At 39.3% G+C, this 24561-nt stretch overlaps 1 protein-coding gene across 9 annotated transcripts in view; it reads right to left on the bottom strand.

The window, feature by feature from the left end:
- ZNF407 (zinc finger protein 407) overlaps window positions 1–24561 on the bottom strand; it is a 565758-nt gene that overhangs the window by 519012 nt on the left and 22185 nt on the right. For 8 of the 9 annotated variants that reach the window (XM_084850004.1, XM_084849995.1, XM_084850001.1 and 5 more), the window contains exons 2-3: window positions 12231–17076; window positions 1267–1381 (exon numbers count right to left, since the gene is read on the bottom strand). In XM_084850004.1, coding sequence (XP_084706130.1) covers window positions 1267–1381; window positions 12231–17010 — 4895 coding nt within the window. In that variant the 5' untranslated portion in view covers window positions 17011–17076. The remainder of the gene's footprint in view (window positions 1–1266; window positions 1382–12230; window positions 17077–24561) is intronic. The other variant, XM_084849996.1, reaches the window with a different exon arrangement.

Raw genomic sequence — 24561 nt, 5'->3', positions numbered from 1 at the left:
TATTTTTTTAAAACAAAACTACCAAAATTTAACATTCACCAGTGGATTTACTGCTAAAGGCCTAGATCAGACTCCTCCTAGTTTACACTGAACAACTTTCACAATCGCTTCCATTGTGTATTAAGATAATCTGACTGCCAACTCTCCAGTCCTTCCTCTCATCAGGGAATAACGTTACCCTTACCAGTCTAATAGCACTATTTCTGTAACAGACACATGAATCGGAGAAAATTATTCTAGTTTGCTTTCAAACATTGCACTCACTTTGTTCTGTGTAAAGGGGTTTAATTGCAAGAGTTGAACAGACAAAACTCTGGCTGAACAATATCCCTAACCCCCACCTCACTATTCTAGTGTGCAGTATGCCATTCTATGTATTAGCCATCAGGCCTCCAGAACAACTCAACCTGTTTTGAGGAAAGCATTTTTATGTGATGCATATATTAGCTAATTCTTTTAGCATAATAACATTAAAATATACTTTTAATAGAAGTGCAGTACTAAAACCTACCTCTGAATGTCCTGTGATGTACCATATATGCCATGGCATTTTAAAACCTTTTAAACATTTCTACTAAATTAATTAGTTTTGCATTAAAGAGTCTCAGAGCTTCCCTATTAAATACAACACATTTGAAGTACAATTAAATATTACGCATGGTCCACCTGATGAAATAACCATTACGAAAGAAAGGAAAACAGAGGTTTTTCTAAGACAATACCACATATGCAAGATGTCTCTGGTGTTTTTCTTAAAAATATATACTTCTTATGTGTGGCAATATACAAAATCCTTTGAACGTGTTCTTCTCCTGTGTCTCTTACAGTACAAAAACCCTACAGGAGCCCATAATCTGTTCATTGAGCTAGAACTATAACAAGATATAGCACAAATACATGTACGGGCACATATACACAAAACACACACCAAATTAAAGTCTATGTTATTTTTTTTTATACCTTTAAAAGGGAATTTACAGTTCTCTCTGGCAATGTGAATGAACATCCTATAATTTAGTCAATTTACAGATTACAGGTTCAAATTGACCTTGTAGCCCATAAAATTGCTCATCTGCAGTACTGGATTAGAAGTAGGAAAAGAATGTCATAACTGTATTTAAGGAATTTACCATAACAATGGGAAGGAGGATATGCATGCATAATTTTAGCCTCTCTTGCTCACATCCCCGTTTTGAATGCTGAAACAATGCATAGCCTGCACTCCTCTCCGGTTAACCAAGGGAGGAACTGTTTCAATTTACTCACCCACAGACATGACACTTGTATTCCCTCATCCCAAGGTGCCTCTTGACATGGTTTCTGGCATCTCCTAGCTGAGCTGTTGCGAAGTGGCAAATCTTGCACTTGAACGGCTTTGATCCTAAGTAAAATTTAGCATTAAGATAGGAGTTGAATTAGAATATTATATTACCCTTGGATAACAAAATCACAATTTGTGGGGGAAATAGCCTTTTAAGGGGGGGGAGTGGGTGTGGAAAATACTATCCAATATTTAACCTGTTTTTGTTTTAATCTTGCCTAGACCAAAAAAGAAATTTTCCTGTTGCATATATTATACCTCCAGGGATGCTGTTAGGGTATGTGCCACATATTTCTCATTAAAGATACTTTCCCGAAGTTCAAACACAAAAGTTAAGCGAGAATGGGGTTTCATTAATGAGCACTCACTTATTATGGAAACAATATCAATAATTAGAAGATGAGACCCTTAGGGAACTTTAAAATAAGGCCACAAAACTTGTTCCATAGTTTTTGCCCACTATAAGATTGCCAGGACTTGGGATATAACCCAGGAGAAACCTGTTCTGGTTCATTTCAACATGACTCAGACTGCAAAAGTTTCTGTTGAACTCAAATCTCATGACTATTTTTAAGGTGCAAGTGTCATGACAAAGTGATCTTTTCTCTCCATTTTTACTCAAAGTAGTCTTGTGAAAGCTGAAAACATGTTAAAAAGGGCTAGAAAAACTGAACTACTGCAGATCATAGTAATCTAAGGTTCTACCGCATGGCGAAACTTTCACAACAACATACAGACTATATAAAAATGACTTTTTTCACTTTTTAAAATCATTGTGTGAACTGGCAGCTAGAGAACACCCATGCTTTCACCTGAAGGCTGCACCTCATGTTATAATCACACATACTACACCTAAAATCTAACATGGGAAACGGTGGTACAACTACTTCCAAAAGAGCTGAGGACCATGCCTAGTTTCCCAATATATCTAGAGTTTTCCTAAGAAGTACATGACAATGGCCGTATTCCTATATTACTTTTTTAAAAATGCAGCATTGGAAATGTCCTCAGTGAAATATATTTTTTATGCTTACATTCAACATCAGAGAGGTGTACATGGCTATAACTAATGGCAGAATTGTACATCAATTTTAAAAAAAAGTATGAGAAATATATTTGAGCAGTTACCTATTTTGCTTATGTTCCCCTCTCTGATAAGTAATAATTTTAAACATTAACACTGATATTTCAGGTCTGTCTCTCTTAGCTGGGGGAGGGGGGAGACACCATACAGAAAGAATTATTCATTGCCTTTCTACTGCAGTGACATGCACTGTATGAATACACAGTGAATAAAATATTATACCTTTATGACCGTTTTATGATCAGGAATTTATGATTATTCTGAAAACTAGAAGTATTGACATTTTGGCTATTATTTATTCGAAGAACAAACTTTAACTGCCTAGAACAGACCAAAGAATTATAGGATCCCCCATACACACACGAAAGCAGAACTGATGTGTCTGTTTGCAACACAATCAGGCCAAGGAAAAAAAGTGAAATTGCACCTTCTAACCAAAGATGACTTTCCAGCCAGACTGAGACAATTATATTATCACAAAAATGTAGTCATTGAACTTGGCAGGTATCAGTACTGGGATACTAGGCAGTAACACATCATTTTAAAGTATGCTGTGACCCTTTCCAACTTTTATAAGGCCAGGAGATCTCTATATCCATAAATCCCAGAATTGCAGTTATGAGGAAGTGCAATATGTTCGCAGATACTTCATATTATGTTTGGGATATGTTTTGTGAAGAACTTCTTCCAATATAGTTAAGCATAATATGAAATATGGGATCTTTAATAAATATACATAAAAGAGCTTGGATAAGAAAAATGTTACAGTACATCATACTTGATCAATGAACCTTTCTGCTGTGCCCTTGAACACAGAATATCCTCAAAGAAGACTTTGTTTAAATTGAGGATCTCAGTTAAAAAAAAACAAAAACAGAGTCTTAAATTTCAATTTAATTCCCAAAAGCTGATGAAAAATGAAGCATTTAATTTTAATCTTCTAACAGAAATAAAAAAGTCAACAGTACTAAGCACAGGCAGACAAGGTTGAATATTTCACAGTTCAATGGCAATGAAGCCATCTCTTAATACTTCCATTTCTACTGTTAGAAGTAGATGTAAAATATATTTAGCACCTGAATGGTTATATCTAGTCAGCTTTATATGTTTAAATGTCAAAAGCAGGTTGATACTGCAGCTAACAGTGATCACATTCTATCAATCACATTGGAAAATTCCAGTTTATTTAAATTATCCTGATAAAACTGAATTAACCATTAATTTGGTGGCATTCCATATCAACACTGCATTCTATAAAGGGACCTATGAAAATAAAATAAATTTGAGTAAAGTCAATGTACCCCATTAAATACAAAGTAGTGAAGTTGATATTCTGACTCACCAGTTTAAAGACTAATTAGGCAATATATAATGCCAAGACTATGACTGGCTATGGTGAAGCCCTCTATTCATATTTATACTTCCATTTTATTTCAAAAAAGCTAAAATATCTTGCAGATTCAGCCACATATTATTTTAGTTTCTTTACCCAACTGATTACATGTTAAGTTTGTTGTTCTGTTATCACTGATGCTCCATGGGCTCTGTCCATTTCTTGTTCTCCTTTAAATTACTGCTTTGCCACAGTACCACTGGGCCACTTCAGACGGTATGCTTAAAGCACGTAGAACCTTGGAGCAAACTTTGACAATATAGGAATTATTACATGTAATTTCAATATTAATTCTACATCTACAAATATACACTGTAGCACCAGTATAAATATTTTTCAATATTAAGGGTTAGATCTGGTCTGTTTCAAACATATTGATCAGGCTCTTAACAACCATGATACTAGTTCTGTAAAGCCAAAATACTCAAACAAAAGCCTACCATGACATATGGCAAATCGCTGTTGAAACTGAGGGAATGCATGCGGTTTTGATATGGTAGGGAAAACGTTTAATGTAAGCCCCTTGAATTCGCATAAGCTGCCCTATGGATTTTTGCCGTGTGTGTGTATGTACACACACACACACTCCAAAATATTGTCTTTCCTTTCAAAATCTACAGCTAAAACCCATCTGTGCCTGATCATTTACATTACTGCAATCTCTTCCTTGCTGGGCTCCACTCCTACTCTCTCCCACCTCTTAAATCAATTCAAAATCATTCTACTAAATTTTTCTCCCTTATTTCTTAGATAATGCTCCGCTTCCCATTACTGTATCCTCACTGGATCATTTTCCATCCAGCTCAAAACTCTTCTCCAACCCATAACAAAAACTCTATTTTTCTACAAAGCCTTATCAAATCCATAGTAGCCCATCTATTCTACGTCGCTTTCTCCCCATCCTCACTATTGTCATGTTGTCCTATTTACACTGTAAACCCTCAATGCAAGGATCACATTACTCCTGTGTCCGTACAGTAGAACACAAATAATTAAGGTGAAGTAAGTTCTAAACATCTTTGCAATGGCATTTCCTGTTAAAAGCCAGTAAAGCTCAAACCCCAGTAGAGATATATGTGTAACATCTACATTGAAGGTTCATTTCAGTCCTTCTTCCCCTTTATAAACTTGATGTAACTAGAACACTAAACTCACCAACAAACAAAATGAAACCAATGAGGCACACATCCATATAGTTGAAATGATACTGATGGATCTACCCAGATTTGACTTTTCCTGACTTCTATTCAGTTTGTTCCCTAAAGCTTTAACACATCTCACTTTGTATGTGAAATAAATCACTGTTTTCAATATCTCGTTTATCCTCTAGGCTAAAGGAGCATAAAATTTCCATTCAGTTCACATATTTACATGATCCAGAACCTTGATGACCTCATCCAAATTCAATGTTCAGTTGTTCATAGCATACAGATGGGTCACCAAGTTACTTAAATAACAACAATATTCAATTATAGTTTCATCTTATCCCATAATTTAGTAAAGAAAATTCAGGAAGACCAAATGTCATTACTAATCTATTAAATACAGCATAGGATCTATGCCAGTGTGAGCCAGCGTGGTGTAGTGGTGACAGTGTTGGACTGGGAGTCAGGAGATCCAGGTTCTAGTCCCCACTCGGCCATGGAAGCTCACTGGGTGACTTTGGGCCAGTCACAGACTCTCAGCCCAACCCACCTCACAGGGTTGTTGTTGTGAGGCTAAACTGGAGAGGGGAAGGATTATGTACGCCGCTTTGGGTTCCTTGAGGAAGAAAGGTGGGATATAAATATAATAAATAAATAATCTCAATTATCTTTGAAAATTGGATATGCTCAGAACCTATGAAGAGGCATGGAAGAGCTAAACCCAGATCTACATGAAGACATGCCACTTTGATAGTTCTTTCATCTCGAATGGAGGGAACCACTGTGTCAGCACCAGCTAGGGTAGCTATGTGTCCTACTTTTCAGAGGTCAGTCCTCTATTTGAGGGGCTGTGAGAGGACAAACCTCTGATTGAAGGCATCCTGTATTGAACAAGCTGTCTGGTTTAAAGACAAAGAATCATAAAAAGAGAGAGCAACAGCCTTGACGTTGCCCATCAACAATACCTGGACTAAGCAAAGTACATAGGACACCTGGTCACAATCTTCCTCACTATGTACTGTATTCATATTTAAATTATAGTAAATATTGTTAGATTTGCATCTATATGTATAAATTAGCATATGCAAATATGTTGTATATAAATATATAATGTAAATATATGCCCTCTTTTGTCCTCCTTTTTGGTGATGTATTTCCTCTTTTTGGCAGTGTGCAAGGGGCCACTAAGGCTTCTGATTATCATGGAAACCACTTCCCCATAGCAAAATCCTATGACATTTCGATAACTGTCTGTAGATAGAACAATGTGGGCCAACTGCATGGGTCTTTTCCATATGGCTGCTGTCCTGTTCAGGCAATGACTGGTGGGAAAGATCCACAAGACTAGCCTTGCTCATATGGTTCCTGTAAACCTGCCTTTCCCAGCCTGGTGCCCTCCAGTTGTTTTGGACTGCAACTTCCAGGATTCCTGACCACTGGCCATGCTGGCTGGGACACATGGTAGTTGATGTCCAAAATACCTGGAGGGCACCAGGTTGGGGAAGGATGCTGTATACAGACACTACCACAATCATGTAAAATCTCACCATGTCAAAGTGGCTCCCACACCACTAAACTTAATACAGGAACATTCTCACATAGAAAGAGAAATGTTTTATGGAAGTGTAAGGTCCAACGGAATGGCTGTTCTATGAAGGCTGTGGTGCGGGGCATCTATAAGCCTTTTCTTCTGTCCAGTCTAGACTGTTCCTTACTATTTTTAAGAATAAATCAGTTTCATGACCCAGGAGTCTGGCAGTGACCTCAACATGGACTCAGAGACTAAGGAACAAGTGGTGCCAACAGAGGAGGCATTGGGCCAGAGACCCCTCAGCCTGAGTGTTTCCAAGAGAGGAGGCACCACTGCGGAATCAGATACCCCCAAGCCCGAGATGCCGAAGGCACCAGAGCCTGAGATGCATTAACTTTGAATGTCACTTATAACTTGGCATCCCAGAGTCTTAAATCAATGCTTGCTATGAGTTTCCCTGCAAAAAAGGTTTTTTCTCAATGCATCCCCACCATATGGTAAAACTGAAACGTAACCACTTTCGGCGGGGGGGGGTTACATTTTACAAAATGTGCTCACTGAAATGCATAGGGCTTGGTGATCATTCAGGAAAGTCTTCATCACAAGAGATTTCCTGGCCCCAAATAATCTTATACAATGACATTAAAAAAAACCTGAGCAATGAGTCTTCATCACATCACATCAGTATCTCTACCCAGAACGCATTTGTGACTCCTGAGGAAATCATAAACAAGGAAGGGACAGAGAAACAACTATATTTTCAGAATTCTGGTTGTTAATTAGGCATACAGGACCTGTTTGAATTGAAAGTTGAAAAGTCCTCCACCTCTAATATTTCTTTTTCTTTTATTTACACTTCCTCATTTTCACTTGTCAATGTGTGATGGACTTGCTTGTTTCTGCTATTTGCATAACCTCCTCCTTGCTACGTGAGAAGCTTTGGAATGAGTGCAAGGAAACCCTTTATTTTCTACAATTTGGAGTTACTAGTGACTGGAAGGGGGGCTTGTGAGAGAACAGCACTTTAACATATAAGGACATGTAAAGGAATAAGACTGCAAGCCTATACCCACTTAGCTTGGAGTAAGCTCTGTTGAACTCAATGGGACTTACTTCTGAGTAGACCTATACAGAATTGCACTGTAAAACTGTTAAAAGAATTCAAAAACATGTCGATATCATATAGAAATCTGGTATTATATTCATGCTGATGAGGTCAACATTTGCTCCTGCTTGTTTTTTCCAGGCAGGAGCATGCATTGTAGCGTTCTTCTTTGGCCTCCCAATCTTGGCAACCAAAATCCATTTATTTCTATACAGAACTGCTTTTATTGTTCAGAAGATGGGAAGAAACGTTACATAAAACATTCAGTAAATCAAAAAATAGGAAGGAAAAAAACCCCAGGAATTGGAAGAGTAAAAACCTCTTCCAGTTAACTATTAATAAAAATACCAGCATTACTATTTTATGTGCATAAGCAAAGTTATCAGAAAAGCAATTCATTTTAAGGTGCAGAGAGAAAGAGAATAGATTAAAACCTCTTCTGCAACTCTTCCCCCCAAAAATGAGTTGCAAAATGAAATGGTAGATATGTCTGTTGTCATCCCTGCTCCCTGGCGTTCTTTTGCAGTACATTCACATCTAATGCAAAGCACAATAAAAATACAGTTCGTGATAAGACATACACAAGATGATAAAAAGTGTGCTAACTTTTACTAAATGTTACAATCAATGATGTAACTTATGTAAGTAGGGTTGCTTTGTCATATATTGATAGTTACCTCACTTTCACATCCACATTAACTTGATTTTAAATGCAATTAATACATATAGTCAAGGAAGACTAATGGACTACATTCTGCACTTAACCTGGTGGACATTTTCAAATGGCACAAGTGACCAGTGCAAACCTATTTTGCATTGTAAACGACTAAATAAATCTTAATGGATTAAGAATGATCAGCTATCAACACACAAGGGAAATTAAGTGCTGAAATGCCTACATTGATTATTTTAAATTATTAGCCTTACTCTGTTCTTGAATTTGTATGCTTTTAGTGAGCTTTAACACATTTACAAGACTTATTGACTATAATTACAAGAGAATTCAAGTAATGGACACATCAATTATAAGCAACATGTCTTGACCAGACAGTTGCATAAAGAATTCTAAAGAGAGCTCCATTAGCATCTTCCCTGTAGTTTTATTCCATTTTATCTGCCTTAAGAAGGCATATTAAGGGCTTATAAAGCTGTTCTGACCAAAAGAACATGTCTGTGCCTTCTAAAAGTCACCCTCAGATCCAAAATCAAAACATTTCCTGAAACATTATGGATAAATATAATATTGGCAGGTTAACGAAGGCTGGAATTCCTATGGTTAGAATATTACTCGTCCACAGAATTAATACTTTAGTTACAAGAAGACACCTGAAGATGCTTAAAGGCAATGCCAGTTCTCTCCAACTGAATCTTAAACACATCGCCCAGTGCCTGTCTCCTAAGGAAACAAAAACTATTTCAGGATTACACCAAGAACATTAATATATTTATTATACTTTGCATCTCTTACCTTTTCATTTTCTTTCTAGTAACTGTGCACTAAGTTTCAACTACAGCATGAATTTAAACTATAGCTTCTATAATAAGCCATTATTTAAAAGTACAGTAAAATAAACCTTACAGTTTTAATGAAAATATGTTCATTGAAATGTGAATTTATTATTCAAATCCAGTCATAAATTCAACCGGAGAGACACCACTTGTCTAAGCAGAGCTCAGTGATTTAGAAAAGCTGTCTATTTAAAATAAAGAATGTATGGCAGGTTTATAGAAACATAGCAGTGAATTTTTACATAAATTTAGAACTGCAGCTTATGCATTTTCGACAAAAGTGTTGTTTTAAATTTTTCCACTTAATATAAAACATAAAAAGGGAATGGAAAATGTGGCACACCACAGGGTCTAAATCACCAGGCCCAACTTTCACAGGTACTGCATTACCTCTACCACTGCCTTCTAAAATGATAGCCACTTGCAATTACCATGGCAATCATACAAGCTTTTTTCTAAGATCAGCATTCTTCACAAACTAACACAACAACATATATCTACCATTCAGCCATGAAATGTGAGTGCTGGTTTCTCATTCTAGTAGGGGCAAACTATTTATTTATTCACTTCCTTATTTCTTTATTATAGTTTTAATCCAACCAATAACTAATGGTGGCATTAGGCTAAGGTCGTCACCAGATTGGTATTATACCAGCCTGTCAACTGCTCAGTACCTTAATGGGTCACTGGCCTAGGCAATGAAGTAATAAAAAAGGTACCATTTCACCCACTGCAGGGCGGAACAACGCATGACTCCTTCTAATACTGAACTCAGCTGATACGTGCCAACCTTGTAGCCAAAATGGGCTTTCTACAACAGAATTGTAGCCAAAATGGGCCACTGAGAAATAAAATCAGGTATCGGCTTGCTCAGGTGAACCCCAAGGTTTGTAGAAGTACAAAAAGCCTTAGGGAGGAAATCCTAACCGGGGGGGGGGGGGGAGCTGAAATCAGCCCAATAACAAGTGAGCACACTCAGCGCCCACGGAATGCTGAGTGTAGGAGTGGGAGGTGAAAATAGTAGGAAGGGACTGGAATACCCTCAAAGCGGGCACAGCTGGCTGGCACATAGAACATAGCTATAACATTCTGTTGAAGGTCCCACTTGTTACCATGCTAAATGCAAGTTCTCACATTTCCCAAGGTAACACAAAGGCAGGGAAGAGAAGGATTTGTAGGGGAGAATCAGTAAGTGGGAAGAGGAAGTGGTTAATTCTTCCTGCACCTTTCTACTTTCTCCTGCAAATGCTCCAAGGCCATTTTCTCCTCAGTCAGGCTTTTTTTTCCCAATCACAGATCATGAGATTTGGTGACAACACAGACTGAAAAACTGCCTGTAGGAGTTCATTTTCGTTAGTTCAGTCATAGCACCAATCAGAAACCAAAGAGGATGCTTGGACTGATCTGACTGCATGTTCGCAACAGGCCTGACTTCAAGTTCTTTGGCTCCTTAGCAGCCCTTTCCAATACATACATGACACACAGATTCAGAGCAAGGGGAGGGCAAGAGTTAGGGCTAAGTCCTTGAAGCACAACACACTTCCTGGGTTCACTTTTTCAAAGTCCTGGGGTGGAGCTTTGAGGGAGCCTAATTTGGGGAGGGCACAAGTACTTGCATGTTCCCAGTACAGGTCAACCTGAGTGCAAGTGTGAGATGGCCTGGCTGAAACAGCTGTTCAGAGAAGGATACTTGTCTTTAGTTATGTCTGATAGTTCAATGTTGTTTTTAGCTATATGTTGTTTGTGTATATTGTTTGTGTGCTTTTATGTGCCTTTCTGTAAATGGCTTTTAAACTTTTTATATTGCATTTAATGTTTTAACTTTTTTAAACCGCCCAGAGAGCTTCAGCTATGGGGCGGTATAGAAATGCAATACAAATAAATAAATAAATAAATAAATCCTTTGGAAAGGGATCTGTTCGTTAAAGGGGAAGGAAGGAACAAAGGAAGGAAGGAAAGACAGACAGACAGACAGACAGTCCTTGTCGGTCTGGGGTGAAACTAGGGAGCTGGTGACCTGTCAGCTCTGCAAGGTTGGCTGTGAGGAATACACACCAGATCACAGCTGCCCATTTGGACACATATCTCCCCCTTTCTCTTTCTCCTCTTGCCCCCTTTTTCCTCCATTCCTCATTTCTACTGTCCCCTTCAGCTCTCACACCTTTACCCAAAAAGTGACTCACCCACCGCTTTTCTGGCTCAACAGCAAATAATCCCTTCTTTTCCCCGCACTCCAAATCATTAGATTATGCATAGCCCCCCAAGAAGAGGACTGGAGAGACAGAGTCAGCCTGGTAAGAAAGGAGCCTGGATCTCTAAAATGTGTAGGCCCGGGACAAGGGTCCCCCCTCCCCCGCCAACAAGGCTGCAAGCACAAAGACATTTAAGGGGGCAACTTGGGAGGGCTTTAGTTATATGACTCCACTTGTGAGTCCCCTTTCTGTTCATGGACTGTGACAGAAGTCCAGTTTTGCCAACCCGTACTCATAGAGTCATAGAACAGTAGTGTTGGAAGGGGCATACAGTCGAGTCCAACCCCCTGCTCAATGCAAGAATACTCCTGGACCTGCTAGCTCGCTGCTCAAAACATACATCAGCACTTTGATAGTGCTGCTCCTATAGGTAGCACTGTCACAAAACTAAGCTTTGGTGGAAGGGAAATAATACAAATCCAGAGAAACAAAGGAGAAGGGAAGGCCCAGATAGAGGCCAATTTTGTTTTAGGGAAAAAGGTAGCAAGCAACTCTAGATTAGGCAAGCAGGACAGACATTGCAAGGTAAATGTTCTCCAAATCCAAAAATGAATCACATAAGGATCTGTAATCCAGTTAAGGAATTATAGCTGAGTCTTGGGGATATAACCTGTAAAAATTATACTAATAAAGAGAAGGAGATTTCACTTCAAGAACTTTTAAGAGCATATTAAACAAAAAAAACCTTCAGTTTCCTGTCCTTTGTCTACCAAAGAGTGCTCTTGAAATTCAGTTGCATAATTTCAAGTAAATGTGAGATTAATATAGTCAAGGTGATCTAAAATGTTAGGAGAATTAATTTACACTTTAAAAAATAGGAATAGCGGGGAAAGAGAAGGAGTAGCAAGGCCATTTGCAAAGCGCTGGCTGCAATACTTGTTGATACATACCTGTATGGGTACGAATGTGAGCCAGGAAGGCCATGGAATTACTACTTCTGCACATCTTCCCACAATATTTGCAAATATTGCCTTTATTTTCTTCTCTCTCTCGGTTGATTTGTTCAGTATCTTCAACAATGTACTTATTGACTTCCCGGAGTAGTTCTTCATGTTGTTCTTTAATATGAAGAAATAAATTTTGTTCAGAATCAAAAGGCTCTGTGCACTTAACACATTTAAAAGTGGCACCCCCTTCTGGCAGTTCTTCAACACTTGCTTGTTCATTTCGCATGTGGCCAGCACTAGCTAGGTGCTGGTGAAGATTGCTTTCCGTGTAAAATGACTTCCCACACAGCAAACAGTGGAAATGCTTCTCTTTTGAAGGATGTTTCATGGCTATGTGAACGTTTAGTCCACTCAATCCATCTGCTAAAAAGCCACAGTCATCACAGCGAATGCGAGTAGATGTCCCAAGGGGATGGCCTTCAGCTTTCTTCTTCTTTCCACCACCTTGTGGGACATCTACTTTCATAGCTCTGTCACAAACTTTAAGCCCACTCAGATTCTGTCCATCAGCAATGTGGACAACTGGCTCACAACAATCTTCCTGGCTTTTTAACTTTACTATAGAGGAATCAAATTGGCCACAGTTTTGCATTGCTGTCCCCTCCTTGACTCTACCACTAGCACTGGTAAAAGCATCCAAACCTTCATTAGTTTCTTGCACGCCTTCAACTATTAAACCAGCTGAGCCCCAAATATTATTTAAAGATACATCTGCTTCCTGTTGTGCATCTATCAGGGTCTCCTCCTCCTCTATAGCAGAACTCTGCTGGATAATTTTCTGTTGCTGTAAATTATGGATATTTTGGAATGTTCTTTCAATATTTTCATCAATAGTTTGTTGTTCTAGTGTGCTACATGTTTCTGAAAGTATGGGCAAATGTGTTTTATCGGTTTTCATTTCCTCAGCAGGTACCTCAGCACTTTCATATCCTTTTCCAATGTCTTCCTCCAACTTGTTTTTATTTTTTGTCAAATTCAAGTTCGGAGAATCTTTGCCAAAAGCTCCATTCTTGTTTCCAGTTTCTGTTGAAAAATGAAAATTTGACTTTACTATTTCTTGATCATGTATATTTTCATGCAGAACACAATCAACTGTTTCTTTAAGTGTGATCATCTCATCAATTTTAACAACTACATCTTTTTTAACAGTTTCTTTACCAACTGTACTTTCTGTGCCACATTCAGTTCCATGTTCGATTTCAGCATTGAAGACCGAACCTTCTTTAGGACTCTTTGAAATGGCACTATCTTCTGACTCCAAATGATTAGGTGAGTTCTTCACTTTTTGAGTGACCTGCCCTTCCAGACTTTTCTCTTCAATATTGTTTTTATATTTTGTGTCACCCAGTATAATCTGAAATTCTTCTGGGGGTTGCTGCCCTTCTTGAGACACAATAGCAGTTTCTTTGGCAATATTAGTTGCATTTGTCTCCTCTCTAGAAGAAGCACATATATAAGATTGTCTTTTAATTTTATGTTTCTCTGTTGCTGCGTGCCTCATCATCTCACGACGAGTAACTGCATAATAGTCACAGGCCATGCAATAGTATTCAAATTCTTTAGTGTGCTTACGTTTTATATGCACTTCCAGAGAAGAGAAAGAATGTGCAACAAAGTTGCAATGAGCACACTTATTATCATTTGCACTTGCAAGTCTTGCATCAACCAACAAATCTCTATCTTGACTAATGTTATCTGGTTCTGCATTTATATGCTGTTTTATTTCTGAAGAGTTCCCATCTCTATCAGGAAGGTGAAGCACATTTTTGACTTGTACTTGGATAGCATTGCTTTGATCATCTCCCTGGCTTTCCAAAATAGTATTGTCCAAATGCGAAGACTGATTGCCACGGTCAACAGGTTCATTCAAAACACCTACTGGACTATTTATCTTCTTGCTACTACCTCCAACATTACCTCCTTCTGGGCAAACAATGATCTCTAATTTTTCCCCCCCATTGGCTTCCAAACGGCCTTTATGCTTCTTTGTAGCACAATGGCGTTCCATGTCACCTTTAGTTACAGTATAATAATTGCATATTTTACATAAATAGCTGTACTGGTGGCTATGCTTTCGCCGAATGTGAACAGTCAAGTTTGTAACACTGGATGCCAATAAACCACAATGAGGACATGTCCGAGATATGGTACCTTTAGGTCTCCCTCTCTTTTGTACACTTCCCAGAACCAGCTCACTCCCTTTAATGCCTTCACCTGATGGAAGCAACTCCTTATTTAGTGAGACTTTCTCCAGTGTAGAGAAGGGTACATGTATGCTTTCATTTCCTGACACAGTCTTTAAGCTCCCATAAATGGAAGGCTCTGTCACTTTTTTACCATCACTTGCACCTACACATACTCTTTCAATACATTCCTCAAAGCGTAAACCAATATTATTTTTTCTGGCATTTTCAAGGTGTTTACTTCTTTTGATGTGTTTTTCCATTCCTTCTTTGCTTAATGAATAGAGGTTGCACGCTTTACAAAGAAAATGATATTCCTGAGCATGTCGAAGTTTTATGTGTCTTGTAAGAACTGAAGAAGATCTGGTTTTATAAAAACATTTTTTACACTGAAACTGGCTTCTGCTCAGAACAGACTCCTTGAATTCATTACCAGGGTGTACCACAGGCAGTTTCGGGTTTTCTTGCTGTATTTTAACTTCAACATCCTTTGGAAGAATACTTGATTCCACTGCAGAAACAGATGCTGTTTGCAGACCCAAGTCACTGTTGAGTGGCCAAACGGTATTTTCTTGAGGTAATACACCAATATGGTGCTCAGTTGTGTTATGAGCTGCCACTTCTTCTTCAGTTAGAAAATACAGATGGCAAGTCACACAGTAGTGGGACATGCCATGCTCATCACACATGTGTTTCCCAAGGCTTATGTCATTTGGGGCAAGAAATGAACATTGAGTGCAATTTATCCTGCAATCTCCTATATGATGGCTATCCTTTCGACAATGCAGTTCAAAGTCCTCTCTGGTTGCGCAAGAATAGCCACATGTTTGACAATGAAATTTAAGTTCTTCAGCATGAGCTGTCTCAACATCCAATTGCGAACCTTCTGTGTTTGACGAAGTACATCCACAGTGAGTACAAGGATGTAGAGTCTTCTGGACATCAACAACTTTCTTTGAAGAATTCTCAAGCACCAGGGTGATAGAAGAACATGCATTTGTTCCATCTGGATTAAGTGACTGTATTTCTGAGGCAGCTTTGCATAAAGAGTTGACATCGCTTTCAATTTGTAAAGCTTTGACCTGTGATAAATCACCCTGACCGAACTCAGCCCTAACGCTGTGCTTCAAGTTAGAGTCAGGCTTGCTCCTTTTACCTATACCTAACAGATTATATCGTCGTTTAATCTGCTGGTTTAATCTGAAAGAACCACTTTGTTTGAACGTTATTCTTCGTGATACGACATTTCTTTTATGGTGGAACCTATCAAATATCTCTGTGGTGTTTACATTGCTAAGTGTCTCTTGGCTACCTTCAGCAGATTCCAATATATCTGGATTGCATTCTGAAGATCCTAAAACATCTAGCTTTTCAGCTTGGACATCACCATTTCCATCCACATTGCAGAAAAACTCTTCATTATTGGTAATATTCTCTGTTGTTTCTGTGGAAATATTTTTCGATGGTACCATTTCAACAAACAGCTGGCAGCTTTGTTTTGAGTTCTTCATCTTATTTCTTGAAGTCCTTGGTTGATTTGAAATGGTATTCTTTGTTATTGGTTTGCTAAGTGCAGATTTTGTTCTCACATTCTTTATTTTGACTGGGCACTGCTGTTTTTTACGAAAGGGCTTTTTCGTTAATATCTTTACAAATCCTCCACGGGCAGCAAGGTTTTGCCGCCGGAGGTGTGTCTTGCCAAGAAAATGGGCATGCAGGAGATCTTCTTCAAAAGACTGAAAGCCACAGAGATCACAGAAATATCTAAGTTGTCCAGGAGTCTGCTTAGCATGCATTTGCAAAGATGGGGTGTGTTCCGATTTATAAATACAATGTGTGCTCACATGCTCTTTGGATTGCTTCAGGTGGCTGTCTTGAAAATGCTTCTCTAAATCAGAATAAGTAGAAAATGTCTCCTCACAGGTTTTGCACTTTGAAACATGTTCAGTACTACTGGTTGCACAGCTAGTGCTATTTTCATCGTCTGGAAAAGGTGATGTGCTTTCTGGAAAGAGTGTTGGATTGTCTTGGGAGTGTTCATTCTCCACATGTAATTCCTCTACTGTATTATCACCTTCAGGCATTAAATCATGCTGTACACACAAAGCATCTGAAAGAAATGTAGCACTACCAGGACAGGCATTTATAGGTTCTCCTTCTATAGTTTTACCTGTTGTACTACCTATCCCATCAACAGAATCTTCACATATTGTGGCATTAGGTGGTTTGCCTTCATTATCTTCTCCATGTTTTGCAACAGTCAGCTTTAATCTTTTTGAGACAGGTTCATTTTCAAGCACATTTGTTTCAGTAAGGTTTCCATCAGGTGATTTGGAGAATGGCCGTTTGGCTGTGCCATTCTCTTCAACTTCTTTCCCTGGGTTTTTCTGTTCTTCAGTTGAAAATGTCTTTATTTCAGAGGTAGCGAAAGACTCACTACAAGCTTTTTCAGCTAAAACATTTTTAGCAGCTTCTTGTACTACTTCATTTTGTACATTCTTGTCACCTTCATAATTCTTCTGATTTTTTTCAACATCCATCCTTAATGAAGATAGCGTTGAGTACAATTCCCATAAAATGAATTAGCTCATCTGCTCTAGGGCTATCTAAAAAGAGAAAAGAGAGAAAGAATGGGAGGTTATTAGTTTCTTGTGTATATAAAAACAGGTAGTGTTTTATTCTAATGCAATACATAACTTATAGAATATAACCTATTGTTTAAAAAGGCTACAGGGACATTCTCAGCTAATGATTTCAGTAAACATTTTCAAACACAGTGCCCAAAGCAATGATATCTCAGTGAAGAATATGCCTGAACATCTAAGTAAGGATTATTTAGTTCTTTGGAAGAAAGTGGAACAGCTATTAGAACAATCAAGCACATGCAAGTATTCACTCATGTTAGCAACGGATGTTCACCAGTGAAAGAAACAAGCTTTCAGTCTTTCTGGAAAACAGAACATTTTTAACAAGAGTATAGTCTTGAGTTCCATTACTCTGGAACATATAGCTGTTGCTTGGTTCCAGCATTTGCTCATTTGAATAGGAATGCATGCTTAAAATGGAACTAATCCAACACAAGTTGTTTCATTGTTGTGGCATAAATAACATGCCCATTCTGAGAATTCAAGTTTAAAAAGTTTGACCTTTGTTTTTGACAGCCCTGACACAGTACTATAAGATAGCATGGCCATTCAGTTAAAAGGGCAACTGGGGAAAAGGGGAGATGATTATTATTTCTTGGATTGGCAGTTTCACAATTAAATAATGAACTGTCTTCAAACTGAAATACATTAAGAAAATATGACTGGCTCAAAATGAAACAAGATTAACAGGACAATACTAAAGTCCAGTTAAGATGGCTCTCTTTATCATGGAGGTTACACTTCCATAACCTCTTGGGATCCTATACTCTTCCAGAAACAGCATCAAAAATACAGAATCATAGCAGCAGAAAGAAAAACAGAGGAAACGTAGTAATGATGGCCACAAGAATTCCTAGCAAATTCCACTCCATTGCTAACTACCGATCACAATATTGTTCCCGGGATCCCCTTTAGGCATGCATGGAAATCAGCAGTTCAACATGCAGTAACAGCAACAATGTAGTGACAGCATGTAACCCATTCCATAAACCTGACCTACATGCAAGGCACAAACATGATGTCAGGAAGAACCCACAATTCCTCTTACAACCAGTGTCATAGCCCAACAGTTAGTAGGGCAGCAAGTGGTGCCTATAGCCTCAAGCTCCCCTCAAATAGAGGTTCAAACCTTCTGGTAGTCCAAACAGCAACAGTCTGTAAACAATCATCCTTTTGCCAGGGACAATGCCCAGCAACAAAGTGGTCTGTCATGTTTTTCTTTATTTCTCCTCCTTGCCTTACAAGAAAAATGTGGCAGTCTTTATATTACCAACACTGGAAATTAATTTTAGATAGTTGTTATCAGAAACCAAATTGGGTAGGATTACCTAGTGGCTGGAGGATATCTTGCTTCCTCTTAGACAAAGCCCCATCATTAGGTCATCATCTTCCTCCAGTTCTAGGATCCCTTTCCTGGTTGGCTAAACTCTGCATTCCCCAAAGGAGAAAACAACAAAAATGCAGGCAGCTATGCTGATACATTAGATTATATACAAAGAATGACAGTAGTATAAGCCCTTTATTTAGAGCCAAATAAAACATTACAAACTAGCAAGCAAGTAATGACCAGTCTGGAGAAAAGGTGCTTATTGCTTTTTAAAAACTGATCCTAAACAAAAGGATTATGCTAACCATTGCTGTTTGTATTTCTTTTTAATGGACCAACACAGCTGCCTGCATTTTTGTCTGTTTTCAGATAAATTACTCAGAGATTTTTGAGTCACAGATCTGTTTCAACATGTTGTCTCCAGTACTGCTCTCCTCTTTTGAGCACTAACATCAGCTTAACAAACTCTGCATATCATTTAAGTGTCAGGATATATCCTTTGGCTGTGGGAATTCGTGAACTACGAGCATTCTGGGAGCTGAACTGCAGTGCTGTTCCCTGAGCCACTGCTGCACTGTGTCTATAGTGCTTAATCCCTTCCTTTTCTGCTACATACAATAGAATATTTTGAAAAGACCACCACACAAGGGAGCTAGTACATTCCTGCTCTTTTTCTGCTCCTCACACTGCACTGCTGAACAGCAGGCCCAGGATCAGCACACAGCACAGCGGGACAAAAAAAGGGCCCATGGGCCCCAGAAAGTCCACTAGGGCTGACGTTGTTATCCTTAATTTAAAAAAAGAGACAGCTTTTTCCCTCTAAAGAGAAGTGCCACATAAAGTGGTTGTAGCAGCCGCCATCTTTATATCTCCAGAATGCCTCTGTACCACAAAATATCTACCTCCTGGTGACCTTACGGGGAGTAGGCTGTAAGTGGTAGCTGGGACAGGCAACTGCAGGCAATGCTGCTCAGCAGAGAAGCCCCAAGCAAAGCAACTGCAGCAGCCACTCCTATCTTCATTCACCAGGATAGGCCCAGGGGGGAGGCACCAGGGCTGTGTTGGGGGTCGTAAGGTAGCTCGCCCAGGGCCCCCTCAAACCTTGAACTGGCCCTGCTGAGCAGCTGAATTTCCCTTGCATGGCACAACTGTACCCTGGAAAATATAGGGGATCACTGCTGATGTAGGAATGCAGATGACTGCTCCAGCATGGGTGCTAAAACTGGGACTGGGTTTAAGCATGGCTAAAAACCAACAATTTGTCCCCTTACCCAACCACTAGGAACTTTGCCCCCTGTCCTATGGTATCTAAGCCATAATCTTTTCCGTTATTTCAATGGAAGCTTAATGCCACAATATACTGAAGAGATATGGGTAATATTTCACATTAGATTTACTATTAGTGTATCTGTAAAAGTTTGAAGTTAAAAACCCACATAAAGTAAGTAGTCGTCAGCATAAGAAAAGCATTCTGATGACACCTGGTGGCCACTTTGCACAAAGAGACTAAAACTGAAACAATGCTTTCTCGTAAGAGCAATATTTTGAGTAAACGCTTCCTTAAAATGCAAACCCTTACCCCAGAATGTGCTCTGAAACATATTTCATATTTAGATTCAATTTAAACACAATCTGTTGTACCTGTTTAAGTAATGTAGATTTTCATGCTCAAAGCATTTTTGTTTTACAAGTTGTACTTCAAAACAGTTTTACTTTTATCTCCCAAGAAAACAGTGACAATTGTTTTCTTTGGTTCTAGTTCTCGTTCTTGGATTTGTACTCCAGCCCTTCATAACCCAGTTTTACAGAAGCAGCCACCACCAGTTGTGCCTCAAATTTCTCAGAAAACATAGATCAATAGCAACCCTACAGGTGAGAGCTCTGAGCACTTCTTGGGATATATCCCAACTTTTAAAGGCTTGTAAGCCGCAAATTCGAGCTGGCACAAATGTAGTTAGCATAGTGACATCACTCCATATCTACCATACGAATATAAAATAGCTGAGTATGTGTTCCTCACCCTTTTCCCCAGCTCCTGCCAAGGGTTGGAGGACTGAAATAGTGCCGCAGCTGGACATGTCTTCAGGTCATGAAGGGGAGGGGGAATTCACGGTACAGGAGTTGGGGGGGGGGATAGATAGTGCACATGTTCCCAAGGCTGTCTCCCAATTCGCAAACCTGGTTTGCAGCGATCCAGTATTATATCTACCTCAGGCCATGTAGGATAAGCCCACCATATTGATTCTGACTTCCCCAGAAGTACAAATACATGTTTTTAAACCATTAAGTAAATATGAGTTTATCAATTTTTAAAGTACGTTGCATGCCTTAAAATGGGCTCAGAGATAAGAAGAGAAGAAGGAAAGGATTTGTGAAAAAGACAGAAAATGAACAAATCCAGTGGCATTAAAATCAGACACGTGAGATCCCATGTATCTTCTGCCATTTCTAAAAAGGTTGTTTTATTACCAGTGTAACTAATCACAATGAAGCCATCTCTTACAACCAAAGACATAATAATGAATTTTCTTTACAGCTGAAGAGAAATGGGATTTGCTGTTCCATATCAAACCAGAACAGGCTGTATAAATTCTTCTTCGTATTTATTGTTAAATGTAATTTTTATCTATAAAATCAGACATGAAATATTTAAAAAGAGAAACAATAGAATTTACATCCTCTACTTAATTTAGTTTAAATGGTCTATTCACTAAAAAGAGGGGAAAGGTTACATACGTATTATTTCGCTCCCTCCATTCTCCCCTATAGCTTTCCCATTATAAACCACATTGTTTCTGGGATTTATAACTCAGTTGTAAAATTTCCACTCCATACAGAGTGTTGGTATACTTCTTCTATAACATTTTTTAAAATTATCGATCTTATTACAGGACAAAGAACCACTGGAGAAAGTCTCAAGGAAAGGCAACTAGACTAAAACCTTTGGCTGAAATGCTAAGCACACTTAGTAGAAGGCATGTCCTATTGAACTTGGTAAGACTCGCTTCTGTGAAAATATATTTAAGATCAGCCATTTAAGACAATAATTAACATCCAAACAATGCACTCAGTCTGCAGCTAGTACAGTCAAAATATGGCTTCAAAATAGAGATAAAGATCAGCAGTGTGCACAGTAACCTAATTAATAAAGAATGTTTCGTATCTAGAACTGAAGTAAAGGTTTAATATTAGGCTTTTGGTGCAGGCCATAGGTTTGCAAGCACCATCTCCTAGTCCTTTACTCTCTTGTGCAAGATCCCCCTTGCCCTCGCCTAATTTTAATACTACATGCAGTCTTGGTCAAACAAGATTAAAATGAAGGTGAGTAAACTCCTAAATGTACTCTGGAAACCCTGGCTCTGGGTCAGAGCTGAAATAACAGTTTACCATTACATCCAAACCAAAGAACTATGGTTTGATCCCTGCTCACTAACCAGGATATGAAACCAGACCTCACACTGCACGATGTATAGGATCCTGATTATCACAGCACATCCAAAGCAGTATATAAATACCTACCAGGAAGCCTACTGCTTGGATGACAGGGCTCCCTCTCAAAGGGGAAATGAATATTCTCTCAGTCACTACACGCTCTCCCCTAGTGTTGTTGTTCAGTCGTTCAGTCGTGTCCGACTCTTCATGACCCCATGGACCATAGCACGCCAGGCCTTCCTGTCCTGCGCTCTCTCCCGGAGCGTGCTCAAGTTCATATTCATTGCATCCGTGACGCATTCTAGCCATCTCATCCTCTGCCGTCCCCTTCTCCTTTTGCCTTCAGTCTTTCCCAGCATCAGGGTCTTTTCCAGAGAGTTTTCTCTTCGCATTAGGTGGCCAAAATATTTCAGCTTCAGCTTCAGTATCTGTCCTTCCAATGAACACTCAGGGTTGATTTCCTTTAGGATTGACTGAGTTGACCTCCTTGCAGTCCAGGGGACTCATAAGAGTCTTCTCCAGCACCACAGTTCGAAAGCATCAATTCTTCGGCGCTTAGCCTTCCTTATAGTCCAGCTCTCACAGCCATACGTTACTACTGGGAAAACCATAGCTTTGATTAGACAGACCTTTGTCAGCAAGGTGATATCTCTGCTTCTTACTATGCTGTCTAGGTTTGCCATAGCTTTCCTCCCAAGGAGCCAGCGTCTTTTAATTTCATGGCTACAGTCACTGTCTGCGGTGATCTTGGAGCCCAAGAAAGTAAAATCTGTCACTGCTTCCATTTCTTCCCCTTCTATAAGCCAGGAAGTGATGGGGCCAGATGCCATGATCTTCGTTTTCTTAATGTTGAGTTTCAAACCAGCTTTTGCACGCTCCTCTTTCACCCTCAACAAGAGGCTCTTTAGATCCTCTTCGCTTTCTGCCATTAGGGTGGTATCGTCTGCATATCGGAGATTGTTGATAATTCTCCCGGCAATCTTAATTCCGACCTGTGACTCATCCAACCCGGCGTTTCTCATGATGTACTCTGCATACAAGTTAAATAAGCAGGGCAACAATATGCAGCCTTGTCGTACTCCTTTCCCAATTTTGAACCAATCAGTTGTTCCATGTCTGGTTCTTACCGTTGTTTCTTGACCCTCGTACAGGTTTCTCAGGAGACAGGTAAGATGGTCTGGTACTCCCATCTCTTTCAGAATTTGCCACAGTTTGTTGTGATCCACACAATCAAAGGCTTTAGCGTAGTCAATGAAGCAGAAATAGACGTTTTTCTGGAATTCTCTTGCTTTCTCCATGATCCAGCGAATGTTGGCGATTTGATCTCTAGTTCCTCTGCCTCTTCGAAACCCAGCTTGTACTTCCGGTAGTTCTTGGTTCGCATACTGCTGAAGCCTAGCTTGTAGGATTGTGAGCATCACCTTGCTGGCATGTGAAATGAGCGCAATTGTGCGGTAGTTTGAACACTCTTTGGCGTTGCCCTTCTTTGGAATTAGAATGTAAACTGACCTTTTCCAGTCTTGCAGCCACTGTTGAGTGTTCCAAATGTGTTGGCATATTGAGTGCAGAACTTTAAGAGCATCATCTTTTAGGATTTTAAATAGCTCAGCTGGAATACTGTCATCTCCGCTAGCTTTGTTGTTACTAATGCTTCCTAAGGCCCACTTGACTTCACTCTCGAGGATGTCCGGCTCAAGTTCAGTGAGCGCACTATCATGGCTATAAGGGACATTCAGATCTTTCCTGTATAGTTCTTCTGTGTATTCTTTCCACCTCTTCTTAATCTCATCTGCTTCTGTTAGATCCCTACCTTCTTTGTCCTTTATCATGCCCGTCTTTGCACAAAACGTTCCCTTGAGATCTCTGATTTTCTTGAAGAGATCTCTAGTCTTTCCCATTCTGTTGTTTTTCTCGATTTCTATGCATTGTTCATTTAAGAAGGCCTTCTTGTCTCTCTTTGCTATTCTCTGGAACTCTGCATTCAGTTGGATATATCTTCCCCTTTCTCCTTTGCTTTTTGCTTCCCTTCTTTCGTCAGCTACTTGTAAAGCCTCATCAGACAGCCACTTGGCTTTCTTGCATTTCTTTTTCTTTGGGATGGATTTCGTTGCTGCCTCCTGAACAATGTTACGGACCTCCGTCCATAGTTCCTCAGGCACTCTGTCTATCAGGTCTAATCCCTAACATCTATTCCTCACCTCCACTGTATATTCATAAGGGATAGGATTGAGGTCATACCTGAATGGTTTAGTGGTTTTCCCTACTTTCTTCAATTTAAGCCGAAATTTTGCAACAAGAAGCTCATGATCTGAGCCACAGTCAGCTCCAGGTCTTGTTTTTACTGACTGTATAGAGCTTCTCCATCTTTGGCTGCAAAGGACATAATCAATCTGATTTCGATATTGACCATCTGGTGATGTCCATGTGTAGAGTCGTCTCTTGTGCTGTTGGAAAAGAGTGTTTGCTATGATCAGCGTGTTCTCTTGGCAAAACTCTATTAGCTTTTGTCCTGCTTCATTTTGTACACCAAGGCCATGCCTGCCTGTTATCCCGGTGATTTCTTGACTTCCTCCTTTAGCATTCCAATCGCCTATGATGAAGAGGACATCTTTTTTTGGTGTTAGTTTTAGAAGGTGTTGTAGGTCTTCATAGAACCGATCAACCTCAGCTTCTTCGGCCTCAGTGGT

This window comes from Heloderma suspectum, chromosome 4 (assembly GCF_057233095.1).
Source record: "Heloderma suspectum isolate Gila_16-S chromosome 4, 16-S_ref, whole genome shotgun sequence".
NCBI lineage: Eukaryota > Metazoa > Chordata > Lepidosauria > Squamata > Helodermatidae > Heloderma > Heloderma suspectum.
Note: the sequence above shows the minus strand (reverse complement) of the source record. Positions and strands in the feature narration are given on the sequence as shown.